Raw genomic sequence first — 18408 nt, 5'->3', positions numbered from 1 at the left:
GAAGACGGGTCGCCATGCAAGCCTGGCATTGAGTGGGCTCGAGGAGCTCTTCACTGGGACTCAAGAGCCTGGCACTGTTCTATCCTGCTTCATGAAAGTGGGTTTATTGCTTGACAAGTGACTTTGAGAGCGCTTCGGCCGAGACGACAAACTGGGCTGAACCGAGTTGCTAAACACGTCTTAGTGCGATCATAGCCAAGCTTCATTTCTACTCATTCCCATATAGAAAGACACCGGACACGAGGCCGGGAAAACACACCGTCTACAGATCAGAGGTCTTGGCACACACTAATGAGCTTCATGCTTCATTCTTTACATGATGCAGAATCTCCTCCTACAGCCTTCATGCCTGCATGCTTCCCAGCTTTCCCAACCTTCAAATGTCTTAAAGTTTTAGCCGTACACTTGATTACACTTGATCTAACATAACGCCTGTGTTAAGCATCTGATATATAACGGCTGTGTCTACATAAGCCTTTTGGTTGTGTTTTACTTGCTGTACACTTGTTTGCCTTAGCATAAAGAGTGCAGTTGTTTACTAGAGCCGACTGATACATTGGTGTTCCGATATTATTGGCCAATATTAGCTATTTGCCAATCTATTGGTATCAGTGTTTATAACACCGATAATTATTTTTAAATTAAGTAAAAGGAAAGTGAAACACTAATCCTTCATCTAAATGTCCAGTATGGTCTTTCCTGGGAGAGAGAGAAGAGAGAGAGATGACCACAGTGGGAGAGAGATAGAAGAGAGAAGAGAGAGAGAAGAGAGAAGAGAGAAGAGAGAGAGAAGAGAGAAGAGAGAGAGAAGAGAGAGAGAAGAGAGAAGAGAGAGAGATGACCACAGTGGGGGAGAGAGAGAAGAGAGAAGAGAGAGAGAAGAGAGAAGAGAGAGAGAAGAGAGAATAGAGAGAGAAGAGAGAAGAGAGAGAGATGACCACAGTGGGAGAGAGAGAGAAGAGAGAGAAGAGAGAAGAGAGAGAGAAGAGAGAGAGAAGAGAGAAGAGAGAGAGAAGAGAGAAGAGAGAGAGATGACCACAGTGGGGGAGAGAGAGAAGAGAGAGAAGAGAGAAGAGAGAAAAGAGAGAGAAGAGAGAGAGAAGAGAGAAGAGAGAGAGAAGAGAGAAGAGAGAGAAGAGAGAGAGAAGAGAGAAGAGAGAGAGAAGAGAGAAGAGAGAGAGATGACCACAGTGGGGGAGAGAGAGAAGAGAGAGAAGAGAGAAGAGAGAAGAGAGAGAGAAGAGAGAGAGAAGAGAGAAGAGAGAGAGAAGAGAGAAGAGAGAGAAGAGAGAAGAGAGAAGAGAGAGAAGAGAGAGAAGAGAGAAGAGAGAAGAGAGAGAGAAGAGAGAAGAGAGAGAGATGACCACAGTGGGGGAGAGAGAGAAGAGCGCAAAGAGATGCAGTCTCAAGAGATCAGTAGCCGACATTCCTGCCCCAACATCGACCTTCTCCTGAACCTTCCCTGCATACCCAGACGAGTTCGTTTGTGTGTGTGTGTGTGTGTGTACACTACCAGAATAGCGGAGTATATCTGTGTATTATTCATGTGACATGTAGTACTGTACACATTCTTAGTTGCTGTGTCTGCTGCCTATGGTCACTGTTGCCACTTGCTTGTTGTTGCTGGGGGTTTGTGTTTGCTGGGGGTTTGTGTTTGCTGGTGCTAGTTCCAGTTTAAAACACACTTACCTGCGAGTGTGCGTGGAATGGTGAGCAGAGAATCGTGCACCAGCGGGTCGTCTGCCGAGTTGACCAGCAACAGTGGAACGTTCACCTGTAGGCCGACACATACGGGCAACGTTACCCACATACCCACACCCACACCCACACCACAAAACTGCCAACGTCACCCACGTACCCACAGCCACAGCACAAAACTGCCTCGCCAACCTGACTCAGCAACTGCTGGACTACATCACTAAAAGTTGTGGGCCATTTTCAAGAGTTCTCATTATCTCTATGCTAATGGGCAAAATGAAAAAAGGCACCACCTTCAAACAACTCCCTCACTGCGTGGACAAACTCTACTTCAATCTTAGAGAGAAGTCTCTCAGGGTGGGGGTTTATCCACTGGACAAACTCTACTTCAGTCTTAGAGAGGAGTCTCTCAGGGTGGGTCTTTATCCACTGGCCAGATGTCCTTGCAGCAGCTTGCCTCCCCACTCAGTCTGATAAGAGAAGTGTGTGTGTGTGTGTGTGTGTGTGTGTGTGTGTGTGTGCGTGCGTGCGGGGGTTTACTCACATTGTGAATATAATGCACACAGCTCTCCTTCTCATAATATTCCTTCAGGGAACTGTGGCCATGGAATTTCCTAGAAAATGCCAGAGAAACCTTAATCAGATCCAGGCTCACAGGGACAGAGAGACAGACAGAGAACAGACAGGCTCACGAGGAAACACAGTCAGGTATAGGACAAGATGAGATGGGAAGAGCGCTTTGGATGGGAAGGCAGGAAGAGAACAAGGAGAGGTATTTACAAGTCAAATTTAAAGTCCTAAAGTTAAGATAAAACCAAATAGCTACTGTAGCAACTAGCTACTGTGATATGGACTGCTCTTTGTGTTCTGAATAAAGAATTAAGAGAGAAAGATGTAGGTTCACAGGGTGAAACTATTTCAAGGGGTCCTTGTTCCAGTGTATCTACTTAATGAAGTACAGTGTAGCAACCTACAGTATATAACAATATGTAATATCACATACTTATGTTGTCCATACATAATGTATATTTGTGTACCTACAGATCATTAGTACACGCGTAATAACAAGTGCTTGTTACAATACTTTGCCAATGTGGCCTCTAGGTTAGAACTAATTACACGTGTACTAATGATCTGTAGACAAAAATATATTATGTATGGACAACATAAGTATGTGATATTACATATTGTTACATAGGTTGCTACACTGTACTATACACTGGAACAAGGACAGCGTAAAATAAAGTGTTACCCAGAGAAATGGCTAACTGCAAGACATCCAGTTATTTCTAACTGCAAGACATCCAGTTATTTCTTTTGTACTAGTTGCACATTAGTTGCAATCTTATTTTATATGTTAATACAGTTACTCTTAGAGCCTATGTCCACCAATCACGTTTTTTGGCAGCTATTTTCTATACAAATCCTATGAAGTTCAGAATTCACAGCTCTCAGGGGGAAAAAAAGTCCTCGGCGGTGAATGTTTTTTTTCCGCAGCTGAGCAACTTTTTGAACACCGCTGAGCTCGTCAATGTCACTTCTCTCTCGATGAACAATCAAAACTTCGTAACCTAGCAACAATAAACACTTGACTGAAGCACTCTGAAAATGAGGTTGAGGGCACTGTCAGCGCAAAAAACGTGATTGGCTGACACAGGCCCTTAATCTAGACTTGGGTTTATCCTTACTCCATGGTCTACAACTCCATGGTCTACAACAGGTTATTGTTAATCCATGAGGCCCTGGTAGACTGCGAATGAGTACATTGCAGGAGGTGAACTCTCACCTCATGATGTTGTCATCGATCTGCATGAGGGAGGTGCATGTGTAGAGACGGCTAAGGTTGATGTCCAGCATCTTATTGGAGCTGCTGCCAAACAGGCTACCCCTGGACGGACACACACAAACACACACACACAAAGAGCAATGTCAGCATCATAACCCTTTAACATAGGATAGACAGCATGCTTATTCTCTGTGTTAACTGGACAGCAGAGTAGCGAGTGTTGTAAGGGAGGCACGTTCCAGTAGCGGGACTCCAGTTCTTATTTCCACTGGTCTGTCCAGTTCTTATTTCCACTGGTCTGTCCAGTTCTTATTTCCACTGGTCTGTCTTTGCTAAAGCACATGTGCCCCATGTTTAACGCAGGCCTGGAATGCACCTGAGGGGAGCCGTAGGAATGAGAACGCCTCCCCTGAGAACAACACACACCCTGCATTCCCAGCACAGCGGTCATGCCCCAAACCCTCACCAAACACCAGAGAGAGAGAGAGAGAGAAAGAGAGAGAGAGAGAGAGAGAGAGAGAGAGAGAGAGAGAGAGAGAGAGAGACACAGAGTTAGGTGCACAACAAAACACCTGGAAATTATTACTTTGCTGTACCAATCTATAATGCAATCTATGATGCATTCTTCTCCAGGGAAAAGACATTTTCAAAACAAAAGCGGCTGAATCATAAGACTTGAGGACTGAATGCCCTGGCACACACACACTGAGAGTGAGGCGGAGTTTGGTTGGGCCAAGTTTGCAAATGCGTGATTAATGTGTGAATGCGTGATTAATGTGTGAATGTCTTATTAATGTGTGAAAGCGTGATTAATGTGTGAATGCCTTATTAATGTGTGAAAGCGCGATTAATGTGTGCTTGTACCTGTGTGAGAGGATGATCTTCTTCATGTTGTCAGCCATCAGAAAGTTGTAAAACCTCCTACACTGATCCCACTGAAGGAAGGTCTCCTGTGCCCTGCATATGCACACACACAGAACGAAAAAGTGAGAGAGAAATAGGGAAAAAGATAAAGAAATACAACAGTCAGGATTCAAGTTAAACACAATGGTGGGTAATCAACACAACACAAACACACACGCAAAATATAAGGACGCCATCCTCTCATTCAACAAAGTAGTTTCCAGAGTGCAATGGAACAGTTCTGTTGACCTAAACTATAAGCAACCCTGAGTGAAAATAAATAAAACAAAACACAATTGTTCATCATCAAAGGTTCCTGATACAAATCTGAACACTAAAAATACTGAAGGATGTATTACGAAACAAAGGAAGCACATTTAGAGTGCAAAGGAAGCACATTTTGAGTGCATCTAGGTGTTTTGCAGGGCATTTATCCACAAATGGAAGATATCTTTCCAAAAGCAATGAGACGCAACACACACAGTTGAATTCCATTCTATTTAGACAGTGCCATTAACACTGAGCAGCATGACAGTCTCTGCACGTGTCTGGGCCAGCCTATAGTCCAGCCTACAGACCAGCCTATAGACACCTATAGACAGCACTAGACAGCCTATAGACAGCACTAGACAGCCTATAGACAGCACTAGACAGCCTATAGACCGCACTAGACAGCATTAGCCAGCCTATAGACCAGCCTATAGACAGCACTAGCCAGCCTATTGCATTCCACTGGTGTGAGCCTCAGTGGCATCTTGTCAGTCAGATTTCTGCACAATATGGGGGAGTGGTAGTGTGTGTGTGCATGTGCACATGTAACTCTGTGTGTGTGTGCGTGTGTGTGTGTGTGTGTGTGTGTGTGTGTGCGTGTGTGTGTGTGTGTATGTGTGTGGTAAATATCAGGCTGGGTCAGTCACTGCCAAACGCCACCTGGTCTTTCAGGTCATATACCAAATGCAGATGCAAATGCATCAGTGTGCCTCCCGACCTCCACAACAAAGGCTTGCTCCAGCGGCCGAGGCATGCAGACTGACCCAGGCAGTGCACCTTTCAATGGGGAGGAATGCGCCCAAACAGCAGACAGATGAATGCACACGTACGGCTTGTGGCATGCCTCTCCCAGAGCAGCGCAAAGCCCCACGCAGCTCCCCATCGGGAGACATGATTTTCCCCTTACACACACAGCTTCAAAACAACATGTGCACCAGCGTCAGCAATAAGAATGCTCAGTGATCAGAAGTGCCATCCATTTGTTAATGTAGCAAATGCTTGGCAAAAATGAACGTCTAAAAATAATGCGTTGATATTTTATCTGACGGTGAACATTCTCTGGTGTGTGGTGGCTAAAGATAACGGCAGTGTCCCCTAGCTTGGCAACCACAGCTTCTCTGACAAAGTGGAAAAAGCGACAAAAAGAAAAACAGATGCAGAATAAAAAATGCTCTCTCTTTCTCACACACACAGACACAGAGACACACACACACACACACACACACACACACACACACACACACACACACACACAGACACACAGACACACAGACACACAGACACACACCCACAGACACACACACGCAGACACACACAGACACAGACACACAAACACACAGACACACACAGACACAGACACACACACACACAGACACACACACACAGACACACACACAAGCAGACACAGACACACACACACACACACGCAGACACACACACGCAGACACACACACGCAGACACACACAGACACAGACACACACACACAGACACACACACAAGCAGACACAGACACACACACACACACGCAGACACACACACGCAGACACACACACGCAGACACACACAGACACAGACACACACACACACTAACACACACAGACACACACCCACAGACACACACACGCAGACACAGACAGACACAGACACACAAACACACAGACACACACAGACACAGACACACACACACACACACACAAGCAGACACAGACACACACACACACACACGCAGACAAACACACGCAGACACACACACGCAGACACACACAGACACAGACACACACACACACAGACACACACACGCAGACACAGACACAGACACAGACACACACACTCACCTGAGTGCGCTGTAGCCCTGGCACACGCTCACGCAGCACAGCACGCGCTCCTGGTTGGCCCGGTTCTCGCCCAGGAACTTGCACACGATGTTGCCCCCGAGGCTGAAGCCCACCACGATGAGCTGTGTCTGGGGGTACGCCTTCTTGATGTACCCCACCATCGCTCCGTACTCCCACGTGCACCCTGAGGGCAACGCACACACAACACATCACACTCAAAGACCTCCAACGCACACACAACACATCACACTCAAAGACCTCCAACGCACACACAACACATCACACTCAAGACCTCCAAAGCACACACAACACATCACACTCAAAACCTCCAAAGCACACACAACACATCACACTCAATCGCCCTGTACTCCCATGTGCACCCTGAGGGCAACGCACACACACACACAAAACACATTACACTCAACACACTCCCCTCGCCAAGGGCACTCATGTCTAACTTTCAATGGACATCCAGGGCTCATTTTCAATTATCTATACATTTCTTTTGTGAATAAAATATCTTTGTCTTGTCCCTCTTAAGCCGTTTGTGCCAGATGGGTGTATAATTAACCCATTTGAGTCACACAACCAAGTCAAACTCCTTGAGGATATCGACTTAGCGATAAATACATGTTAAATCATCTAAAAATATGTCCACTGACATGTCTTCAACATGCTATAAATACGCTTCAAACCGTTTCAGTCAAACAGAAACAGTTTCAAACAGTTTCTTTTACTTTTTGAGGGTGAGCATTTCCATCTACAGTATGGTGTTGCTTATTTACTACAAGGGCCCTAAATAACAGGAAGTCCAAAAGGGGAAACTACATCTACAGAATATGTTGCTAGGAGATGAAACAGGGCAAACTACATCTACAGAACATGTTGCTAGGAGATGAAACGAGGCAAACTACATCTACAGAACATGTTGCTAGGAGATGAAACAGGGCAAACTAGATCTACAGAACATGTTGCTAGGAGATGAAACAGGGCAAACTAGATCTACAGAACATGTTGCTAGGAGATGAAACAGGGCAAACTACATCTACAGAACATGTTGCTAGGAGATGAAACAGGGCAAACTACATCTACAGAACATGTTGCTAGGAGATGAAACAGGGCAAACTAGATCTACAGAACATGTTGCTAGGATCTACAGAACATATTGCTAGGAGATGAAACAGGGCAAACTAGATCTACAGAACATGTTGCTAGGAGATGAAACAGGGAGGTCTTACTAGGACAGCAGAGGTAGAGAGGAGATGGGATGGCAAGAGGACACTTTAAACAGCCTCTTACAGCTAACACAAGACAAACATGCACGCAACACGGACACAACCCACAGCACAGACACTAGCACTGTATCCAGCATAGAAACATCACAAAGACAAGGAACACAAGACAAACATGCACGCAACACAGACACAACCCACAGCACAGACACTAGCACTGCATCCAACATCTGCACCGGCTGGCCGTACAGTATGAGTGACCCCATGCGTCTTTACGGACTTGCACAACAAACTTGTGACACTACCACAAACAAGTGACGCACACAGTGACACAAACCCTGCTGATGGATCCTCCCAGCTGATTTTGAAATATGTAATGCATTTAGTCCCACCCCAATTTAGACCATTGCTACTGAATGAGTAAGCTTGATGACTGTATGGAAAATATAGAAATGAAAAATGTATAAATGAATCCACCAATGAGGGGTAAGCCCAAGCACACCCTACACCATATGGGTTCACTCCACCTTATCGCTTTGCTCATCTGCAGAGTGGCGTTCAGTGTTTAGACAGAATGTGTTCCAGGTACTGGGTGTGTGTTCCAGGTACTGAGTGTGCGTTCCAGGTACTGAGTGTGCGTTCCAGGTACTGAGTGTGTGTTCCAGGTACTGAGTGTGTGTTCCAGGTACTGAGTGTGTGTTCCAGGGACTGAGTGTGTGTCTCGAAGGGAGCGGGCCGTACCATAGGTAAACATCCGCGGGGACGTGAGCTCGATGTTGGGTAGCGCTCCCAGGTGGTTGAGCACGGCACACCTGTAGCCGTGCTTCTGGGAGTAGTCCACAAAGGTGCGAATGTAGTGCTTCTCACTGTGGTTGCCGATCCCTGGACAGATCACCATGGTGATGTCATCTGCAGAGAGGAGAGTTAAACACAAAAGCAAACAATGCTTATCAGTTGCTGACAGGGTGGCATTTGCATTGAGGCCACTTATACAAATACACTGGTATGACAAAAAAACCTTCCACAAAGAGCTTACAGTATGCTATGGAAATACATGGGTTTTTCCAGCTAGTCATTTTTGCGTCACAAAAAAAAAAGCAAATAGCCCTGGGCACAGGGGACAAGCATTCTCTCTGTTCCCTTAATGAAGCATGATTTAATAGAGGCCGTTTAGTTTACCTACTTACTAAATGACGGACCAAAGCATGGTTCTAAGAGATTTCTGAGAAACATCAACAATATTCTGAGATAGTTGTCATGGGAACCCAAAATCAGGATGGCAAGGTCAGACATCAGCACACAGCACAGGATGAGTGGTGACAAGGGCGCTGTTGTGCAGCCATTACTCCTCACTCTGCCAACTCTAGCGTTAGGAGCTAGGAGCCGCATGTGACTTCAGGCTGCGCCCGATTACAGTGGGACAGCACAGCAAACAGGCCATATTCAGAGATGGAGAAACGCTGAAGCATGCCTCAGTGAGAGAAGTTGCAGACACGCAGACACACACACACACACACTTCACAACAAACTCATACACAACCACAATGATTAATCATACAATGGGGGGGTGCCCAGCAGAAATGGCATTGACAAACAGGTCAACAACTTTGATGCCAACCTCCTGTCGGATGATCAGCCATGGGCTCGAAGAGGTCGAAAGTGGCAGTGGCACCATCTATCATGGGCAGGAACTTGCGGAGGCCGTTGGGGTGCGGCGAGCTCACCCTGCCCAGTTTCCCGTAAAGCGCCGTCTGCAGATGCCCACTCTTACCCCACAATAGCGGAGGAATGTACCTGCGGAAGAGACAGACACAAGAGCATTCAATCTCAGTTATACGGATTCACAGAGACGAGAGCATTCAATCTCACTTATACGGATTCACAGAGACGAGAGCATTCTATCTCAGTTATACGGATTCACAGACACGAGAGCATTCAATCGCAGTTATACGGATTCACAGACACGAGAGCATTCAATCTCAGTTATACGGATTCACAGACACGAGAGCATTCAATCTCACTTATTCGGATTCACAGACACGAGAGCATTCAATCTCAGTTATACAGATTCACAGACACAAGAGCATTCAATCTCAGATATACGGATTCACAGACACGAGAGCATTCAATCTCAGTTATACGGATTCACAGACACGAGACCATTCAATCTCACTTATACGGATTCACAGACTCCTCTGAGTGAAAACATACAGTGTGAAACAGTCTGACTCCTGTGAGAAGAGACACTACTAATACAGTAATTCGGTCATATTTTATTTCATACTAATATAACTGGGCAGAATATAGTTGACAATATTGAACTTTGATCTAGGACTGGTGATCTTGACCATTGTCATAATCGCATAGATAAAAGGGCAGATAATCACAGGTGGTGAAAAAGGTTAAACCAAGAACCTGATTACAGAGACCTCCAGACAGACACTAGCTGAGCCTACAGATAGCCTAGTGTGTAGGATAGTGTGGAGAGAGTCAGAACAAGATGTACTCAGTTTCCTGACCAGTCTCAAGAACTCGCTCTGGTTGAGCAGTAGCCTAAATTCCACTTGTGATATGCCACTTCATCTGGGAACGCTGGACGGAACAAGCCAATGGATGGAACTAAAAAATACATGAAACATGATTCAGACATGACAGTCTGTGTGGACTCTTGGCAGCCACGTGGCACTCAATGTAGCCTTGTTCTACACATGAACAAACAGAAAAGGCTCTCAGTGTAGTCTTGTTGTACACATGGACAAACAGAAAAGGATGTGTCATATTATAAGCCCCATTCTGCAGAAATACTTTAGTGACATGTTTAGAGTTGGAGGAGCTGGGCTGTCATGTTTACCTCTGATTAAGAACAGCGTGCTCCCGTTATGCAACCGCTCAGCACAACTATGACAAGAAAAACACTTCCCACAGTTGTCCACTTTTCCAAATTACACAACACTGATAAGCCACTCCTTTTCTGTCCTTCTTTCACAGAGGACTTTGAAAACACTGCCTTAACTAGCCTGACAAGTGATTTATGAAGGGACAGCAAAAACAGGCTCTCAGATCATACCATGCAAATAACAGTCAGTCAAATATGCCTAAGTACACAGCAAAGACTAACAAGGTCTGCATGGCAAAGAAAACGGCGTCTATAAATACTAAAAAGCATGATGTCAGCAGTGGGAAGGTTGTAAGGTTGTAATGGCCTGCTTTGTTTTTGAGCCCTGGGTCACACTGTCCACCACAACCAGGAGGATAGGCTCATAATAACACGCACGCTAGAGCAACTTGACCGCATCTTTGCTGAGACTGCTGAGGGCTACCAGTGCTAAAGGACGCACTCTGCATCTATGACCAGTATGCCCTGCAAGTGCCACCATCGCTAATGTCAACAGTGTGTGGCACAAATTCGGCCCGTCATTATTAACACTAACAGTATGCAACCTTCAGCAGCCTCCCCCTCAACTTCCTCTGGTGACCAGCAGCACACCGCCACCTGCTCTGGACAAAGACTGTTATGCAACCGCCCCCCTTAACTAAACATCTAATCACGCCGCTGATCATTTTACAGTTGATTAGCGGTAATAGCTGATGGTAGGGTGGAGGGTGTGTGTGTGTGTGGGGGGGGGGGGGGCGCAGTAGATAGTGGGTTGGTGTGGAATTGCTTCAACTCCCAGGAAGCATGATGGTGAGCACACTCATTCAGAAAGGGCTGGAAGAGTGCACACAGGTCGGAGTAAATCGTTTTAACTCCACGCGGCAAAGGGTTAGAGTGTGTGTGTGTGTGTGTGTGTGTGTGTGTGTGTGTGTGTGTGTGTGTGTGTGTGTGTGTGTGTGTGTGTGTGTGTGTGTGTGGCGGGGGGAGTTAGATGGCAACTGAGAAACACAAAGAGGATAAGGGGACAGAGAGAGACAGGCTTGGCCACAGCAGGATAAGGAGAAGTCACGCGAGGTTATGCTCCTGCTGAGAATTCACCAGAACCCTCTACTTAGTGTTCCAAGCTAATGCTGATAGAATGACTATGTAATGAGATAATCCTGTAGAGACCAAGCGGGTGTGTGTGTGTGTCTGTGTGTGTGTGTGTGTTGGGGGATAAGCATTCTGGGTAAAATGCCCATAAAGAGAATGTATTACAGGGAGACAGCAGGCCTTGCTGCCATTTCTGTAAACATTGAGAGTGCTACACTATCTGAACTATAGTCTATTTACGGTAGGGGTGGGCGTCTGCGATAATACCGTGATTGTTGTTTTAACGATGTGCAAATTGACATTATCGAGTATTTAAATTACTTATGGGGAAAAAACACTCGAAATCACGCATTGAAGACTCATACATTCCCAGGAGGTGTATGCGGGAGAAGCCCCTGGCTGCTAACCTGACTCTCGCCAGATGAATTTCGTTCCGCTTAGCTCCGCCTAGGATGAGTGGAGCTAGGCGGAACGAAATTCATCTGGCGAGAGTCAGGTTACCTGGCTGCAGCAGAGCAAGTGTCACATGATCACTAGTGGGTCACAACGTTGTCACACGCACGCCTAATGTTTATTTTGTGCAGCTAGAGTAGCCTACTTGGGATTTTATGCGGATACTTCTGTTCAAGTAGCATTGATGAGACACAGTCACGTTTTTTCCCACACGGTATTATATGGAGAGAAAACATTAACCTTTGAGTATTTTAATAGTCAGTTGTAAACAAAGAACTATTCTCATGAAACTCCTTTGTAAATGGACTGAAGTTCGCTCTAAGTATCTACGTTTACCGAACCGTTAGCATCTCTATGGGATTTCTCATATACATTAGCCATAAGCTAACGCATTAGTTTCTATTCTGTAACTTGGAATGCTAGCCTATATGATTGCTTTTAAACAAAATATCAAAGGAAATAACTGAGATGTACTGTGTTGGTTTGCTTAGTTTTACAGTGAATCCTATGTAACGGTTTGAAAGGAACTTTAGCTTCAGACTTTCTCTTGGGAAACTGTTAGGCCTATTCATCTTCTCTAATGTAGCTGGCTAGACCATGTCATTGCCACACACAAGTGGGGGCAGAATTGGAAATGTGTCAGAGTAACAATGCATTGGTTGATTTGGTTAAAAAGTCACAGGTTAGGTTATTGGTTATTATGTAATGATGCTATTCATAAATAATGAGCTGTAAAGTAACTCAGACTTTAACAAAAACAATGTTTTAAAGGATATCAACTAATTATCGTTATCGTCAAAATCACAAAAAATATCGAGATATTATTTTTTGTCCATATCGCCCACCCCTAATTTACGGCACGTCACATAGCCTAGATTGCCAACACAGATGTTACATTTTGATGGTCAAGGCTTCTGACGAGGCTTTTGATTTCAAATAACAATATAAAAGAGTGTGCCAAGACAACCCAGACAGCAAATAATCTGCTCAAATTCTTATGATATCTCATTAGGGTTAATCAAAGTCCATGGCAAATGGTCCAAATGCCAGCTCATAGGGATCCATTTGATTCACTTCCTCATCATGACCATAAATATACAACGTCAATGGCCATCTAATAACTACATCACACCTGCTCTAGACTTGTGTCTACGGGTCATATAATATTAGAGATCTGCCCTGCCACATTGTTTCATTATTGAAAAGAAAGTCATGACTAATTACAACACGCCCTGTGCTGTCTGAAGTTCACATCCACATCAGCGTCCTCTGAGATAATGGCAACGATAACAGACCTGCCCGCTGAGCACAACGTTCCTATCCACCTACTTATATGACCACAGATAACTATTTTCCTGGAGGGCGTTGATAAACAGAGTGCCTGTCAGTGGGGCGCCTTCGCCTCCCTCGGACTGAACTCTCCCCTCCACAGGAGCAGCCGGGGTTGGGTGGGGTGAGGCTGTGTCCAGGAATGTGAGTCCTCGCTTGGTGACTCATTGATCAGCCCGCTTGGCTCTGTGTGTGTGTGTGTGTGTGTGTGTGTGTGTGTGTGTGTGTGTGGCTACTGGGCTGGAAACACTATTACATAATGCCCATGGTAGCCTGTGTCAGGGGATGTTACGAAAGGGCCATGGACCACCCGGTGGCTGGGGGTAAGCTTTGACAGGTCATTTAAGCAGATCTTCATTTTAATCATAAGAATGTGTAGCAGAAATTGGGAATTATTGTTAGTGTGTAAAAAACACAAACACTGAGGGTGTCCTCAGTGTTTGTGTCCTCAGCATACAACTAGTTCACCAAGTCTCACTAGGGACACTAGAAATCACCATCTGAAGATATCCTCACCCTAAAGTACTCGTTCATCACTAGAAATCACCATCTGAAGATATCCTGACCCTAAAGTACTCGTTCATCATTCAAGTCAGAGGTGTGTGCCATTCCATAAGTCATTCAGTTAAAAGGATAAGAATACCAAGCCAGTTAGTCACAGACTTACAGACCTCACAGTACGAAGTGGGATACTACACACTTCTTACTTACACTCACAGTAAGAAGTGTGTAGTATCCCTCTGACTTTAGTAGTGAGACACTATCAGATATAACATGGCCGTGTAAGGTGACCGACTCAACAAACAAACACTTAGAAAGGGATGGAGAGGTTCCTACAAGTTGGAGTTATTTTGTGCAATGGTAAAGCTACTGAGACAGTCTCTCTCTCTCTGTCAACATTAAGCAAAAGCAAAGTCAAACAGCCAAAGCATACAATGTCTCACTGGAGAATATACATATTTGGAGGGCAAATAGACCAGACTGTTCTTCTCAATATGCTAGCCATTAAGATTCAGAGACTCCGGTCACCTAAGACAAGCAAGGTGAAGCTGAGATGCTTTTAGGACAACAGACTGTCAGACCCAGAGCAGGAGAAAGGCAAAAGATACATTATACATTATTATACATAATCATTTCAGATGACAATAGTTTATATCTGTTAGTTCACATAATGAGGCATCATCATTAAAATGCTACTTATAGACCAAGACACTGATGTGAAATATTGGGGATTTGTGTTTGTGTGTGTGTGTAAAGGACTCACTCTTTGGTCAGGAGTGGGCAGGACTTGAGCAGGAAGCGGTTGAGGGCCGTGTCCTGGTAAGTGAGCTCCGGGGGGGCAGTGGGGCTCTTGAGATTCAGGCAGCGCACGATGATGTAGAGCACCGTGGCAACCGCCGCCAGCTTCACCCCGTCAAACACGGCCGGCATCTCCGGCGAGATGGTGTACACGTCAGACTCCTGGTTGGACATGGTTGCTACGACACACACATACAGGAATTCACCAGGGATGCACCTCAAACTATTTCATTAAACTGTAATCTAATGTCCATGATAATGTCTGTAACCACAGCGTTACATTTTTCAGGCTTCAGTTTTTGAATGTTCAATAATAGAATCCTTGTAAACAGTAGTTTTAGCAATTGTGTTTTGGTTATTTCAAATGTGAAGAGGTTTTGGTTTAAGTTAGTTCTCTTTCAAAAACCAAAAGGGAAGTATGGAAAGTATTCAACTCTCCCAAGCCTGAGACAATTTTATGAGACAAACCAAACAGGAAGTCATGAAAGACACACAGGAAGGAACAGAAAATAGGGAACTCAATAGTCTAATGACGTAACACTGTGTAAGCACCAGATGACACATTTGGAAACACCAAAAGCACCACAAAAAACAATGTCACAAGTTTGCATACTTCTCTCTTGCTATTTTCCTTGCCGAGAATGTGCCCTGTAACCCACTGTCTTTAAACAGGTCCTCTTTGTCCTTGCACTTCAAGTCACAGTGGTCTGGTCAACCCTGGAAAAAAGAGAAACAAAAGTCAGAAGTGGGTTTCACATTATTAAATCTTTTTGCTCACAGACCCACGCATTCTAACAGAATGCATTCATGACTGGATTCTAGGGTAATTGGCTGATGGCAAAACGTGGTTCACTCTGGGTGAGTAAATTGATCAGTTACATAGACAGGGAAATTCGATTGAAATCAAGAGTCCCGAGGGTGCTCTTGCACATGTCCCCACAGCCAGAGTTCACTGTCAACAAAAGTCTAAATTAGGCTACATTACAGAGGCACAACATCACCGATCCAGTGATCCTGGGCTGAAATGGATCTCTTGCATCTCTTACCAACAAATACGATTTGTTAAATGAAAAATACAAATGTGACCTATTATGTTCCAACATTCAGTGTGTGTATTAGCAATTCCCAAGACAACGTATATGCAGGATTAATATAGTAATAGTAATAATAATAATAATAATAATAATAATAATAAAAGCTGTGCCTAAATGTCCTGGGCTTAGCCCACATTCCAGAGACCAGTATGACCTCATCCTCCAGAAATACAACTGACAGGAGGGATAAAGTAAAGAATCAGAACAGAGGCTAGTGTCCATAATCCCCATCCCCCAGAGCATCCCCACCAGCGACAAGAGAGGCACCGACGCTTCTGATCACGGTCAGCTGGGGACAAAATGAAAACCAAAACACCCCCCCCCCCCCCCTTCGTTCCATTTACACTAATCTTATGAAAGTTAATCTAGTCATTCATAATGATTGAAAAGCCACTCTGAGTTAAAATCACTGACATGAAATAGCACAACACAGCCCCATTTGTTCTGCTTGAAAGGCACTGGTGAACCCTCTGGGTTACTTTTAGTGGCTTGGATATAAGGGTGGTTCATCGGTAGCACAATAGCCTCTAAGCAGAGTAATGTTAAGAACAATTAAAGCACTTTCTTCATAGTCGTGCAATGTGGACTAGGGCTTCATTTAACAACGACCTGTCAAATACTGCCGCTGCGGCTAACCGCCCTCCTCTTCTCCTCGGCGTCGTGTATCAGAATTAACAGTTACAAAGACATATTTTTAACTATGTACCATTCATCATCATGAAACAATGTACCAATTAATGGTAAAGGAATTCCTAAAGTTAGATACTGTTGTATCTAAACGCCACTATCCAAATGTAACGGTGTAAAAAAGCGGTGAAAAATCATAGATAGCATACCTACCTAACAGGCCCAAGAAAAAAAGCATCCTTTTCCCGAACAACTTCCCATACTATTCGTTATGCCCATACTATGTGCCAGACAAACAAAACAAACTCATTCTATGGCCGCATATTTCAAACTATATTGAGATATTGCAGACAACATCATCTTGTTATTGTCGATTAGCACGCCATTTAGCAAGACTTGGGTGGGAAGCACCACTGGATGCTTGTCTAGTCTGTTAGCCTGCAGCTAGCATAACGATAAATATCTAGCTAGCTGACTGTATGTGGTAGCGGGAGGTGTTTTTTTTTAACCTACCTAATAATCCAACGCAACAGCCAGATGATCCTTTTTCCTTTCTGCATGTGACCATATATCCATCCATAGGGAAAAGACAAGCGGTTATAATTCAGTGTCAAATTGTTTGGTATCAGTGCTTCTAAGCATTTTGCTCCAGCAACACACACACACACACGCATATACTACCACATTACAGTGTACGCAGACTTTACTTCCTACAGATGAGCAGCGGATTTATACATTGCACACCCATTGGGCAACTGGAGCACGACGTCACTGCGCTTCGGGACTTTTCTGTTCAATGATGTTACCGTCTTTATTGCTCACCTGCCTACAACTTCTTAATCAGGAACATGGTTTTGTTTAGTTTTGCACAAACTACAGGCTACAATTAGCCCATTATGAGATTGTGTTGTAAAATTACAGATTTAGCCTTGTTTTCGTGACAGGCCTACAGTAACCTGATCTGTTTTGCACTTATATCATAGAGAATATAGCCTATTCATTAAAACATCTGATATGACCCTCTGCTGTGCTGTTGGATGTTAGCCTACATAGCCTATTGATGTTATCAATTTACTATTGTAGCACATTATTTTTTCATGCTTTAATTTATCTTAATGCAATTTAGGCAATGTCTATGAAAACCTCGTCAATTTGTTATGGGTAACCTATATAGCGATGTCCTATGTCACTGTGATAGCATAAATATGTTTTAATTTAGAAAAGGAGTGGGCCTTAACGTGTCTATTTATGGGCCCTAAATGTTATTCTGATCTGCATTAATGTGCATAGCCAGTGGGTGGCGCGTGACTCCACACTTAAATCAACCTTAAAACAAAGTTAAAGATACATTTGAGCAGTTAAAATGTTCCCATGTTCAGCCACTCTGGGGATGTATGGTTGGTGTCATCTTCAGTGTTTCACGCCCTGGCCATTATTTATTTGTCGTAGGCTACTGAAACGGCACTGTCTTTGCTGACCTTAACAGTTGTGGCTATTCTGGCATCATAATGAAACTTTGGTCATGATGAAAAGGGGGGCTCGACACCCCAATTTTCACTTTTGCCACTGCAACATGTAGGCTACTTTTGACAAATCTACCACCAGTCCGGGCCGTGTAGACCAATCAAAATATCTGGACTCGGCCTTGACCTCTGAAATTTGTTCTGCAGTCAGTTTGGAGTCAATTTGTTAGTTGTAGTTTCCAGACTATCAGCGTCAGTAAAGGCAAGCTAAGAAGAAAAAGTGAAAAGGAGTGCGTGATGCAGGTTAAGAATATTCTGGGAAGTCTGTGGATTTTTATATTAGTCCCCAGTGGAATCAGAGGTGAAGTTTTGTCCTGTGTTGATTGTTATTTTTTGAGGTCTATCTTGTTTAATTCAACGTTAATTAATTGATCATTTGAGATTGCTTACA

At 44.3% G+C, this 18408-nt stretch overlaps 1 protein-coding gene across 1 annotated transcript in view; it reads right to left on the bottom strand.

The window, feature by feature from the left end:
• Positions 1-17193, bottom strand: part of abhd2a (abhydrolase domain containing 2, acylglycerol lipase a) — a 25178-nt gene extending 7985 nt beyond the window's left edge. The window contains exons 1-10 of the mRNA XM_076287125.1: positions 17008-17193; positions 15387-15490; positions 14739-14952; positions 9344-9519; positions 8467-8634; positions 6494-6677; positions 4349-4441; positions 3485-3586; positions 2243-2312; positions 1690-1774 (exon numbers count right to left, since the gene is read on the bottom strand). Of these exons, the coding sequence (XP_076143240.1) occupies positions 1690-1774; positions 2243-2312; positions 3485-3586; positions 4349-4441; positions 6494-6677; positions 8467-8634; positions 9344-9519; positions 14739-14947 (1087 nt within the window). The 5' untranslated portion in view covers positions 14948-14952; positions 15387-15490; positions 17008-17193. The remainder of the gene's footprint in view (positions 1-1689; positions 1775-2242; positions 2313-3484; positions 3587-4348; positions 4442-6493; positions 6678-8466; positions 8635-9343; positions 9520-14738; positions 14953-15386; positions 15491-17007) is intronic.
• Between the last annotated feature and the right edge of the window lie 1215 nt (positions 17194-18408).

This window comes from Alosa pseudoharengus, unplaced genomic scaffold, assembly GCF_046254945.1.
Source record: "Alosa pseudoharengus isolate Yale_2024_CS ecotype anadromous, Long Island Sound unplaced genomic scaffold, YU_APseudo_1.1 YU_APseudo_1.1_scf_16, whole genome shotgun sequence".
Taxonomy (NCBI): Eukaryota; Metazoa; Chordata; class Actinopteri; order Clupeiformes; family Clupeidae; genus Alosa; species Alosa pseudoharengus.
This window is presented reverse-complemented; position numbering and strand designations above follow the sequence as displayed.